Source organism: Dermacentor andersoni, chromosome 9 (assembly GCF_023375885.2).
Source record: "Dermacentor andersoni chromosome 9, qqDerAnde1_hic_scaffold, whole genome shotgun sequence".
NCBI lineage: Eukaryota > Metazoa > Arthropoda > Arachnida > Ixodida > Ixodidae > Dermacentor > Dermacentor andersoni.
Window position 1 is genome coordinate 30,703,280 of NC_092822.1, and position 14,005 is coordinate 30,717,284.

Below are 14,005 nucleotides of genomic sequence, written 5' to 3' on the forward strand. Positions count from 1 at the left end.
CTAAAATTATAGAATGTGTCATATATGTACGAATCGCAAACTTTCGTAGCTCAGAAAAATTATAACAGAACATCAATATGAATTCAAGCAGAACAAATGTACTGAACAGGCCGCATTATCTATTAAAGATCAAATTATTTAACATATTGAGCAAAAACATCACACAATTAGAATATTTCTTGACTTTAAGAAAGCTTTTGACTCGATCAGGCATGAAATTCTTTTGCAAAAACTGAATTAATATGGAATAAGAGGTACGCCCCTTAATTTATTAAGAAGTTACCTTACTAATCGGTTTCAGTATACAGATATACAGCACTCGAAGTCACAAATGGGCAAGATAAAGTACGGCGTCCCACAGGGGTCCATGCTTGGGCCACTTCTATTCTTATTTTATATAAATGACATCGTAAACGTACTTTTGACCCCAGATATTATATTATATGCAGATGACACTAACGTCTTTTTTTCAGGTCAATATATGTCTAAACTAGTACAAGAAGCGAACCTATGGCTTAGCAACTTGTCGCTATGGTTGAGAACAAACAAGCTGGAATTAAACATTAACAAAACAAACTACATTATTTTTCAACCCCGAAACCATTGTATTCTTTGCAATACGCAGCTCATATTCCGAGGAGCTTTGACTCAGCGCGTCCAGATTGAAAAGTTTCTAGGCGTTATCTTTCACGAAGCATTGAGTTGGTCGAATCAGATAATCTCCGCACCCACATATCGCGGTCCACTGGCATAATTGGCAAAATCAGATGCTTACTGCCCCTTTGGGTGACAAAGCAGATTTACTACACTTTAGCTTACTCGCGCATACATTACTGCATATTAATGTGGAGCACAACGACAAAAACAAATAAAGATAGTATTCACAGGCTGCAAAAAAGAATGTTGCGTATAATCGAAAATGTTCCGCGCCGAACGGCTTCTGCTCCACTTTTCCATAAGCACAGCATATTAAAATTCGAAAATATATTTTCTAAAAAGCTAGCGACAGTCATCTACAATCAAATTAAATCGAATACAGATATATTTCAGGATACCTACTCCCGCAAAAACACACACCTATAATCTTAGGAAAACCACCTATTACAGTGAAAGGATTCAGACCAACTACGGCAAGCAAAAACTAATACACCTTATTCTTTCATTTTTAAACTCTAACATGATAGCCATGAGCATAGAGAATGAAAGCCGATCAGTAGCCATGTTCAATATATATATATATATATATATATATATATATATATATATATATACACGCTTATCTACTGACGCTTCAAACATGGCATTTTTCCCCCTCTTTCTCTTCTGTGTAAGACTTGCTTATCTTGTATACTTTTATCAAGAAATGTATTGTGCCTTAATATTCATCTATGAAAATTGCTTGTCGATAAGCTCTTGATATCAAGTATGTTCTAGTTCACTTATTAAAACCACGGCTTAGTTCTTTTTTCTCCTTCACTGCATTTATGTATTACAGCACCAGGCTGAGTGCTCTGCAATATTTTGTTGTTGTTTTTACTGCATTTATGTATTACAAAGTGACACACCGAGTGTTGTGCAATATCGCGGTCAGGTCGGGGACTGGCGCATTGCCAGGCATTCAGTTGCCTTTTCGCCACCCCTTCCCGCTGTACCACTGGATATGTATGCTTGTACTGATGATGAAATAAACCATTCATTCATTCATTAAAAAAAAATGTAGCGAAGCGTCCGCTGAATTCGTGTGGAGAACGCGTTGCCAGGACGCCAAGTGAGACGTGGCTTCGCCTGTCCACATTTTCGCCTCCCGCTAACTAATCCGGGCAACGTTAGGTAGGAAAGCGAACGAAGTACCGTGCAGTGCGCGCTTGAAGGAGCTTGGCCCACGCCGTATTTGCGTAGAACTACCAAATGACTCTGGTGGAACGTATACCCACTGTGCCATTGTGACTGTCGCCAGTTCAAATACTAACATTTATCTTTAGTCGCGCAACTATGCAAACTATGCAGTACTCGTGACTACGAGGCATGCAACTACAGTAAACCGTTCTACCGTTATTAGCAGCTTTTCTGGCGCTACCACCGTGCACAGTTTATTAGTATTCTTACTCATTTTTTTCCAGTAGTAATGGCAGCGTTGTTACCACCATTGTGAACAGTATTCCAACACTGCCACCGTTGATACGAACACTACTACCGCTACTGCCATTAGTACTGATACTACGCTTAGTACTCCGACTACTGATGCTATATAACTGTTACTCAAATTGCTACTTCTCCGTCTGCCAGTGCTGCTATTAGAATGTCTACTACTGCTAAATACTTATAACAGCAATCCTGCGGCCAAAATCACTGATGGTGCTACCATCAGTATTCCAACGACTTGTACCACAGCTTTACTGTTCCTGCTAGTACCTCTCCTACCATTACTACGATTATCTTGTAGACGAACATTGTTGCTTACTACTTCTAATAGTCGTTTTCGTGCCACTAGAATTACTACTACTACTACTAACGATAATAACAATAATATTATAAAATAATAATAATAATAATAATAATAATAATAATTACTACCACTACCATCAATACAGTAAACTGCAACACAACTACCACTACTACTACTACAAGTAGACAACGGAAAAACTACTACAATGCGACAGCAGTAAAGCTACCCCTATTGCAAGTGCATAGCGCGACGTGGTACGCACTGTGCCCACCTGATTCGGCTGCTGACGGAACAGAATGTCGTGCTGCATTGTTCTTTCGTCGACCTCGAACTGCAGCTCCGCCGCATACGCAGCCGCAAATGCCGCGCAGGCACAGATCAGGATCACGGACCACGGACGAGATGCCATCGCTGAACGCCGCTACGAAACTGACCGGAGATTCTTCAGGAGGATACCGATCGGCTTGGCAATGAAGCGCGGTGAATTGAGACAGGCTCTCGGGCTGCTGTCAAACGTAGACGAGAGCGAGCGGACTTCGAAGCGACCCGGCAAAGAATGCGCTCCACACCGACACGCAGAACGATCCCGATCCGGTCGTCCCACCTTAAAGGGTGTGGGTGTGCGAGAAAGACGTGGGAAAAAGAAACACGCCAATGGCGGAGGAGGCGATGAGTTGACGGCCGAAGAGAGGCTGCGACAGACTCGCTCTCTCAAGAAACGTACGTCGCAGAGCGCAGTCCCCTCGAAGAAAGAAGGGGGGGCCTTGGGGCCCAGCCCGGCGGCAAGCAGAGCCGCCGACGGGACACGACTGCTCAACCCTTTCCGCGTCTCCCTCTCTCTCAACCCCCTATTAAAGAAAGGAAAGGAGGAGGACGGGAAGAGGAGCACATGCATTTGATATAAAGCCACTTCCGGAGCAGCAGTCGGAGGCTTTTTCACATTTTGTCGGATCCGTCACCTTGAAGGAGGAGAAAAAAAATTTTAAAAATAAAGAAGTGGGGCTCCGGTGGAAGTCGTGAGTGGATCAAGCTGGATTGCGCGTAGGCTGTTGACGCTTTCTCGTAAGCAACCTTGTTTCGTAAGACAGCCTGCCTTGACGGCGTGTATGCCGCTTGACAAATCGCACTGCAGACCTCACATTGCGCCAGGCAAAGGGCGCTGACACAATTGCACAGATAGCAGACAGCGTCCGTCTGGTTACTTATTTGGTCATTGCAGTTTAGCACTCTGTAAAACACTATTCTGAAACAAATGGATATTTTTGTGCTGGCTTCCCAGTACCTTCTATGTCCCGCTTACTTTTATCCGAGAATCTACGAGTTCCAGTAAAGATGCTAACAAAAAAAAATTTTCGCCTCCGTAAGAAAGTTCATGGGCAAGGAACGACACCATGACAAAGAAATAAGGGGACAGCGGTCATCCTAAATGTATACAATATAGGTACAGTGTGAGTCCTTATGTGTGCACTTATGTGCCATTTTTAGAACTGATCGTTGACGATTGTGTTTAATCGTCGTGGGTTAGATCGCCGGCCACGGCGGCCGCATTTTCCTAGGGGCGAAATGCAAGAATCACTCCTGCACTTAGATTTAGCTGCACGGTAAATGTGGCTAAATTGAAGGTGGTTAAGAGTAATCCGAAGGCCCCTTACTACGGCGTCATGACATAGCCCCTTCGTCGCTTTTGGACCCTAAACCCTGTGAATCAATTAGTGAAACGATTAAGTCCACAGCATATCACACGGGTCAATGTTGATTTTGAACACGTGATCACGCACCCAAGCTTCGAAACGAAACGTGTGCAACGACATTCCCCGATTGTACCTTGAGTAGCTATAAACTTCTGACTTTGTTTTTTTTTTCCTTTTCAGTTAGATTACGTCATGCTTCGGTGAACAGAGTCGTCCAACCCAGTGTTTCACTTCGTTTAACAAAGAAACCAACGTTAATACCTCTACTCTAGTAAGGACAAAGGCAGCGTGTAAGATACGCCTTAATTGCTCGTTCCAGACGCAGCGAACGTTTATATCAGGGTTACGCTGGCTAGGTGGGGTAGCAGTTATGTACGTGCGTCCGTCCAACATGGAGTCTTCTCAAGAAGTAATTGTGTGGCTGGAACGAGGACAGTTCACAGCCAAAGAACGAGCTGTTGGCTCTTCCCTTTTTATCACCTTTTATGCAGCTTTTCATAACAGCCTGTTGTCTTGAAACTAAAGCTATAAAAGAGCTTACTTTTTTGTTTTAAATTTAACAGTAAATGTTTTTTGTTCTATGTGTGGCAGTACTCTTGATATGAAAATCTAGCTCGGAAGGAAAAAATAAATCGCGCGGCTAGAGTTTGTAGTAGTTCCCACTCAATAAGACAGCTCAGACCTTAACGTTAATTAAAATTATGGGGTCTTACGAGCCACAACCACGATCTGATTATGAGGCACGCCCTAGCAGAGCACTACGAAATAATTTAGACCACCTGGGGTTCTTCAACGTGCGCTTAAATCTAAGTACGCGGGTGTTTTCGCATTTCGCCCCCATCGAAATGCGGCCGACGTGGGAGACTTTAATGTTTGAGCTACTTGTGCATAACACAAGCCTGCGTGTATTCTCGTGTAGCACATTATGTAGCTGCTGAGTTGTATATGCAAGACTCCAAACCAAGCTGATCTAAAGACACGTTGCTTCCTTTTCTATCCACTCTCCTTTGTGTTTCTCTAGCCAACTTTTGACTTTCTGTTAAGAGCCCCTAGATTTACAACAGAAGTGCTTCCCATTGCGGCTTGCCGGCCGAACATTGATCAAGGCCGATCACTTTTGATCACACTTGAAGGAGTAGTTCACGCAAATACAGCTTCACTGGACAATACTAAACAACGCATGGTGCCATTGTAAAAGTTTCAATGCCGGCTGGTGAAGATCATCATCGATAAATTACGTTACCTACGCAGAGTTATTTACACGCAAGCATAGCTTGGCACAGGGCGTGTTCAAGCTTGAAGGTTGTTCCACGCGCATGATTCGCTACAAAATTATATGCAACAGTCTTTTTTGTTTCTTTCTACGAACTTTCAACTGTACTTTTGTTGCCTACTCCGCATTGTATAAGGAATTCACAGATTCCCGACAGGACTTTGTTTATATGTGGTGAACCAAACATACGTTTTAATGGGTTCCTTAACGCAGTAGTTCCGTGTATGGGCGAACGTAATTGACTGTGCGCGCCACTGCTACAAGTTGTCAATTAGTTGAGCAGCACGCGCCCTGCATTTGTCATTACATTCTTAGGTTGTCGCCGAGTATAGTGCATATTTAGTTTGTCATTGTCCTCGGGGAACTGGTACGTTCGAGCTAGTTCAACTCCTTTCCTCTGTGCTCGTTTCGGATGGTGTTTCAGGCACAGCTAACGCTCGAGCGCCCCTCCGCATGTGCGCTACAGTTTATAGCTCTGGCTGGGCCGTGTGACTCAACGAGTCAACAAACAAGCGATAACTCACGAGCGGGTCAACCAAGAGGCCGTCCTTCTCGCAAACTGCGTGCGCGGCTTCGACTCCCGTTCGCCTATCGAGGCATCGCCAACCATGGCCTGCGCGGCAATTCGTTAACGGTCTAGGGTACAGGCGCTGCGCGGCGAAAGGGCAGAGGAGACGAGCACGCCCAAAACGGGTTTTCCGAAGGAACGTGACAGCACCCCGACGGTACCAGCGAAGTACGATACGCCACAACGTCCGAGTCCGGTCTGCAATCGGCGAAGACGGAAGGAGAAAGGAGATGCTCGATCCTGCGTCCGGAAGCGAGATTTATGCGCGAGAACGTTCGTTTATTGGCTGAACTGCCGTTCACGGCTGAATCGTTTATTTATTGCCTCGCCGTATTATCTAATTCCACCCCGCTTTATATGATGCGTCGACGGCCCCCCGGGGTAACTGAGCAGGTCTGTGGTTTTAAAGGAGTCAGTTGCAAAGCCGCATGCAAACGCGCGATTGCCGCACACTTTGCCTGCTTACCGGGAGGCTTTGGCTGTCGTACCCAGATGCAATGCAAATGGTTGTCTGACAACAACAACAAAAAAAGAAAGTTGTGTGGCCTATGAAAAGAAAGACTTAAGTTCGAGTCCCAGACGAGGACGAAGTTTTCTTCAACTGCGAGGCTCTTCCTTCGAGGAACCCGTATGGGTTCCCTTTGTAGCAACTGCTACGATCGGGTGGTTGTCTCATTTTCCCTTTATTAAAGACTTAAGTACTACCCAAAGCAGCTCCATCCGGAGAGAGACGACTAGCATGGCGCGAAGCTCGCTTTCTTTGTACGGCGTGCCCTCAAGCGGCCCACGTCGAAGATACCGCACCAATCTATGCACGCCTTTAAGCGCCTAAGTGTTCAGCAAGTGCGGAAAGAATGTCGTCGTAAGTGAACGAAACTGCATTGCAGTGAAGTGTCATTGCATGTTGAGATTGCAAAATAATCAAAACGTCACGCAATTTTGTCGATCAGATGCAACGCTCGTCAGTTTCGGGTATGAATTAGCGACAGTCACATTTTGAATTTCGACCGTGGACGCCCGTATAAATGAATTCGTTAGCTAAGCAAATATTGCGAGGATGCATGAACTGAGTGGTATTTATACTCAGTTATACCAAATGTCTTGACAGTAGCTTTAGCCAACAAATGGGAAGCTATTAACAGCAACCACTAGAGTACTACTGCAATACTATCGACAGTTTTTCATATATTAGTGATAATTTAAGAACTGTCACTGCCATCGGTAGTTAACTTACCGATGTCTCCAGTGCGAATATTTGAAATTTCACCTAATTGATTGTGCTTTCTTTGATTCAAGATAGTGATATACGGTTGCTTCGAATAGTCGGTTATGACCTGCTACGCATAGTAAAGGGCCTACGTAGGTTGGCACATCGGCTGTTCAAAATACTTCGTAAACCAGTCAGGCCCAGTGTTGAGCTTTCGCTTTTAGCTCATTTACAGGCATGCATAGTCGAACTAAGTGGCCCGATGAAATTAGGAAATTTGTTGCGGGTGTAGTACATCCTCAACGACGTCTCACCAATCAGCACAAGCAAGCACTTTGATAAGGTTGGGGTCAGCTGGCGCAAGACAGGGGTAATTAGAGATTCAATGCTGATCATGATGACCATGAGAGTTAAAGAGATTTTCAGAGACCTTGAATGTATACTGAAGTTATTTGCATCTCGTAGCAAAATGGTCAACTAGGTCACGTGTACGTGGGAGGCGTGGCCTAGATAACATGACCTAGGGAGCACCGGAACACGCTGCAAGGCCCAATGTGTTCCTGGCACTTGGCAATGCGTTGTCATGACTGCGTGCACTGCAAAATTCGTGCGCAAAAGCAAGCGAAAAATGCAATGGCTCATAGCTCTGTAAGTCTGAGATTACAAGCGTTCAGCAAAGTGAAGCGAAAAATGCTACATTCATTGAAGACACCCACACACACGCAGAACAGCATACGTTTCAATAAAGAACAAGCTCAAAACAAGCATCTGAACAATCAATAAATATTTCTTAAGAAGGGGCTTTACCTCAAGGCCAACTGCAATTTCCCTCTTGAAACACATGTAAAGCACAGAAATGCTTTCATAAAACTACCGCTGGAACGACCTGAGTAAAATTTGCTGCACCTGAGAGAGTAATTTAAAGTATATGCATTGAATCAGAATTTTTGGTTTAGAAACAAGAATATTTTAGAAAAATATTTTAAAAGCAGAAGGTTTACAATAGAATTGAGGCACGAAGATTTCTAATCCATAACTCTGCGCTGAAAACTGACAATCGCAGTTACCTAAGCATCATCTGTTAGAGCACCTTGAGTGAGAAATTTCATATGAATTTACGGCTTACGTGAATTTGTTACACTGTTTTCGAGGGTTTTGCAATATTTCTGCTCACAGTTTAGTGTTATATTTCAGAGCTGTGTTCATACATCAGTTCTCTCCATCTTAGATTTTTTAAGAGCAGTTTATAGCACTGTGACATCATTATTTTCATTGCCGAGTTCGTAACTTTCGTACTTCAGTTCATTTCATCTTAGAATTTGCAACAATACTGTAGAAAAGCATTTATGCTCTCAATAAAGAAAGCTTCTTTCCTACAGTCAATATATTTTAACTTCTTTTAAATGCAACAAACCTTAACAAAATCGGTGCAGCGATTGCTGAGAAAACGAATCTCTTCGGACCCATGTCTTCTGCATATTAGTCTTCAACACTACTTCTACACTTTCTCGTTAAGGTTCCCAATCGTTTGTTGAAATTCATCCCCTGTATTGCTGAACAGGACAATGGCATGTGCAAACAGAAGGTTGTTCAGATATTCGCCGTTGATCTTCACTCCTAAGCCTTCCCATTCTGATAGCTTGAATATTTCTTCTAAGCATGCAGTGAACAGAATTGGAGAGGTTGTGTCTCCTTGCCTTACCCCTTTTAAGTGATTTTCTACTTTTCTTGTGGAGAAGCGAGACAGCCGTGCAATACTTGTAGATATTCCCCAAGGTATTCATCTATGCCTCTTGTACTCCTTGATTACGCAATAATAATAAAGACGGGTCGGAATGCATATGGCAGACATTACCAAATCCTGAGTGGAAGCTTACCACTGTCGTTGAAAAGAAAAGCGCACAATCATTGCATTCTACCGCTGCTAAAATATGGGGAGAAACTTGGAGGTTAAGAAAGAAGCTCAGAACAAGTTCAGGAGTGCGCAATGAGCGACGGAACGAAAAATGTCAGGCGTAACGTTCAGAGACAGCAAGGGAGCAGTGTGGATCAGAGAGGAAACGGGGATAGCCGTTATTCTAGTTGACATTATAAGAAAAAATGTCGTTGGGGAGGTCATGTAATGCGTAGGTTTGATAACCGGTGGACCACTGGGGTTACAGAATGGGTACCAAGGGAAAAGAAGCGCTGTAAAGGATGGTAGAAAATTAGGTGGGGTGACAAAATGAGGATATTTCCAGGAACAAGTTAGAATCAGCTAGTGCAAGATAAGCGTAATTGGAGATCGATGGAGATCGATGATGATGCTGATTCAATTACACAATACTAAGCAAGAAAGCGAATGAAGAAACGTGTAATACGCGCTTGAAGAAAGGTGATCCATGCTGTATTTGTATACAGCTGTATAAAATTTATCAAAACATTCTGGTAGAAAGTTGCCCGCTGCGCAGTGGTAATCGTCGCCAGTTCAACTTCTGACATTTATATTTAGTAGCACAATTTTACGAACTAGTACTCAGATCAACGCGGCATGTAACTATAACAAACACTTTGACGGTTGCTGGCAGCACTGTTACCACCAGAACTGTGCACTACACTTGTATTCCAACATTAAATTAAATTAAATGATGGGGTTTTACGTGCCAAAACCACTTTCTGATTATGAGGCACGCCGTAGTGGAGGGCTCCGGAAATTTCGACTACCTGGGGTTCTTTAACGTGCACCTAAATCTAAGTACACGGGTGTTTTCGCATTTCGCCCCCATCGAAATGCGGCCGCCGTGGCCGGGATTCATATTCCAACATTGACATCGCTGGTACAAACGCTACGACTACTGCCGCTACAACTGTTAGTACTAATACTCCACTTAGCACTCCGACTGTTAGTGCTATAACTGTTACTAGTCTTACTACTACGGCGGCTCCTCCGTCTGCCAGTGCTGCTATTATCATAACTACTATTGGTAACTCCTTTTAGCAGATATCTTGTGGCTATAATCGCTGCTATTACCACAACCAATACATGTAGAAGGGTTACTTTTACCGCAACAATTACTAGCGCGTTTACTATAATTAGTAGTCTGACGACTTGCATCCTGATTTTCACTATTCCTGTCACTACTTCTGCCCCGAATACGATTACCATGCCCACTAATGCTGATAATACTATTTCTAATAGTGATTGTGCCACTAAAACGTCTGCTACTACTACTATACCTTCTAGTGCCACCCCAACCACCACCATCAATAACAGTATAGCTATAACTGCGACAACTAATATTGCTGCTGCAAGTGCTGCTACTATGCTACTACTATACTACTACCACTGCTGCTGCTGCTACTACTACTACTACCACTGATGCTGCTGCTGCTGCTGCTGCTACTACTACTACCACTGCTGCTGCTGCTGCTGCTGCTGCTGCTACTACTACTACTACTACTACTGCTGCTACTACTACTACTACTACTACTACTACTATACTACCACTGCTGCTGCTACTACTACTACTACTACTACTACTACTACTACTACTACTACTACTACTACTACTACTACTACTACTACTACTACTACTGCTGCTGCTGCTGCTACTGCTACTACTACTACTATTACTACTATTACTACTACTACTACTACTACTACTACTACTACTGTTGCTGCTGCTGCTGCTACTACTACTACTACTATGAATAAACAACGAAGACAGCAGTCAAGCTGTATTCATTGTGCCCACCTGGTCCGGGCGCTGGTTGAACCCAATGTCGTACTGCCCTGTTCTTTCGTCGTCGTCAGGCGTAGTCTCGAACTGCAACTCCGCCGCAAACGCAGCCGCAAACGCCGCGCAGGCACAGATCAGGATCACGGACCACGGACAAGATGCCATCGCTGAACGCCGCTACTAAACTGACCGCAGATTCTTCAGGACCGGACCGGTCGGCTTGCCGATAAACCGCGGTGTCGTCAGACCGGTGCTGTAGAGGAGTGGCTAACGTAGATGAGTGCCAGCGGACTTCGAAGTTACCCGGCAAATAAGAGTGCGCTACACGCCGATACGCAGAACGATCGAACTCCGCTCGTACTATATACCTTCTCGGGTGAGTGAGCGCGTGTGTGATGCGAGCGAGAAAGATGCGAAACAAGACAAAAAAAAAATACACGTGAATCGTAGAGGAGGGGAGGAGTTGGCGGTCAAAGAGGAGATTCGGCTGCGGTAGGCACCCTTTCTAATGAAAACAAAAGCAGTGCGCAACCTCCTCGAAGTAAGAGACTTGGGATAGGGCCCAGCAGGCCCAGCAGCAGGTGCAGTTGCCGAGAAGCCGCAACAGCTCGACCCTTTCCACGTCCCTTTCTCACTCAGCCTAACAAAGAAAGGAAAGGAAGGCGGTAGAAAGAGGACGCGGGCTTGATATAAAGCAACATCCGGAGCAGCAGCAGCCGGACGTTTCTTTTTTTCTTTTTTTCACTTTGTCAGCTCGTCACCTTTATGACGAAAATGGGGTGGGGGGGGGGGGGTTGTAGGAAGGAATAAAACTTCTTTGGCGGAAGTTGGGGGGGGGGGGGGCAGTTCCGATTGTGCGTCGGCGGTTGATTGTTTCTTGTAAGCAACCTTATTTCGCAAGACATATCTTCTGTTGTTTCGCTTTGACAGCAGATATGCCACTTTGCAAATCTACCTTGTAACGCTGTAATTAAGGCTGTCTATTGACTTCCATTTTTGCCTATGCATGTCCTTCTATTTAATTTCGCCTCAGAATTTAGAAGTTCAAGATACATCAGTTTTTGTCTCTTCAACAAAGTTCATGCGCAAAGTACTATCTATAAAGTAGGATTCAACGGACACGTGCCACCCTAAATACATACACATCTGGCACTGCCTGATTGCTTATGTGTGTGTTGACGTGAATTGTTTAGTACTGATGACTGACGATTGACGTTTAAAGCATATATTCCATAAAGCAATTGAATACGCAACATAATTGGCTAAAGCCACTGTTTAATTTGGCCGTTGAACGAAGCCGTCCACTATACGTTTACACCATGAGGGACAAAGTCATCGTGTAATATCCGTCCTAATTGCTCGTGGCAGACACAGCAAACATATATTTCTGGGTTACGCTGGCTACGTAGGATAGAAGTTATGTACGTGGGTCTATGCAGCATAAACTCTGCTAAAGCCATAATTGTGCGGCCGGAACGCGCACAACTCTCATACAAGAAAAGGAATTGTTGGCTTTTAGTCTTGGTATTCACATTTTACCACCTTTCACCCTAAGAAAAGTTTACACCCTTTGGGGTGTGTATTTGCCACACAACGATAATCGTCATCTGCCTTGACCGCATTTCCTTTCTTGAAAACGCCGCGCCCGCTACTTTCAGGTCGGGAATGCTATGTCAGGCTGATAACGCACATGCCGTTCGTTACTGGGAAGTACCGGGCTCGCAGCGTTAAAGAAAGGAAATGCGGGCAAGACAGATGACGGTTATCGTTGTGTAGTAAATATACACCCCAAAGGGTGAAATTGTTTTTAGAGTGTTTGTGCGGGCTCTAAAAAATCCTCTTTAAACTAAAGGTATAAAGACGCTATGCGTAACTTGAATAGTACTCGTGTTTGGCTCTTAGTTTCACAATGCTCTTGAAATGAAGATATCGCTGTGAAGGAAAAAAAAAACAGCGCCGCTCAAGATTGTTGCAGTTTCTACTCAATAACACAGTTCAGACCATATTCTGTGAGCTACTTGTGTGTGGCAACGCACGAGCTGCTTGTGCATAACACAAGCGTTGCACGCGTTCTCGCGTAGCACAGGCTTTGCGACTGCTCATTTGCATATGCAAGACTCCCAACACTGTTGCTTCTTTTCCATAAACACTCTATCGTCTTTCTGTTGCATACTTTTGAATTACTGTGAAGAGCACGTAGACTTCCAACAGAACCGTTTCCCATTGCAGCTTGTGGACCGAACATGTATCACGACGGGTCACTTTAAGTAGTACGACATGACATGACAAGAACTTTATTTTAGTCCTGAGGGACTGAGATCTTGGGGAGCCAAAACCGAAGGCTCCCGAAGATCAAGTCGGTGGCTCCGCCCACGATGGGACCGGGAGATCAAGTCCCGCCGCAATGTTGTGGGCCCTCTGGACAGCCTGGAGTTGAATGTGTAGATTGCTGCTCTTGAGATATTCCTGCCATTGTTCTTTCGTGACGGGTGGAGAGGCGTTAAGGGCTGGGCACAGCCAGAGCATGTGTTCAAAAGAGCATGAGTCATGACCACATTTGGGGCACGACTGTGAGTGGGCAGGATCTATCCTATTAAGAGACCGAGGAGTGGGATACGAACGGGTTTGCAGAAGTCTGAGTGTGCTAGCCTGAGGTTTGTTCAATTTAGGGTGAAGGTGTGGAAATGTCCTCCTGCCCAGTCGATAATGGGAAACGATTGCGTGGAAAGTACATAACGGATATTTGTGGATGTTGACCTCAACAATACAATACAACCTCATTGAACAAGACTAATCAATGCACGGTGTCTATGTAAAAGTTTGAGTGTCAGCTGATGGAGCTCATCAAGGCTGAGTTACGTTACTTACCCCGAGGTATTCTACACCCGAGCATAACTAAGCCTACTACGGGGAGTGTTCAAGCTTGAACGTTGTTGCACGTGCATGATTCGCTACAAAACTAAAGCCCGAATATTTTATTATTCCTTTCTACGAACTTTATTTTGCGTTTCTGTTGCCAGCTCCGCATTCTATAGGGGATCCGTGGATTACCGACAGAGTTTCATTAATATGTTTCGATCCAAACATAGGTTCCAATGGGT

At 44.4% G+C, this 14,005-nt stretch overlaps 1 protein-coding gene across 2 annotated transcripts in view; it reads right to left on the minus strand.

Moving 5' to 3' along the window:
- LOC126527390 (uncharacterized) overlaps window positions 1–11,471 on the minus strand; it is a 36,348-nt gene extending 24,877 nt beyond the window's left edge. The window contains exon 1 of one of the 2 annotated variants that reach the window (XM_050175207.3): window positions 10,920–11,471. In XM_050175207.3, the coding sequence (XP_050031164.1) occupies window positions 10,920–11,069 (150 nt within the window). In that variant the 5' untranslated portion in view covers window positions 11,070–11,471. Of the gene's footprint in view, window positions 1–2,717; window positions 3,201–10,919 lie in introns of those variants that run through there. The other variant, XM_050175208.3, reaches the window with a different exon arrangement.
- Window positions 11,472–14,005: the final 2,534 nt, after the last annotated feature.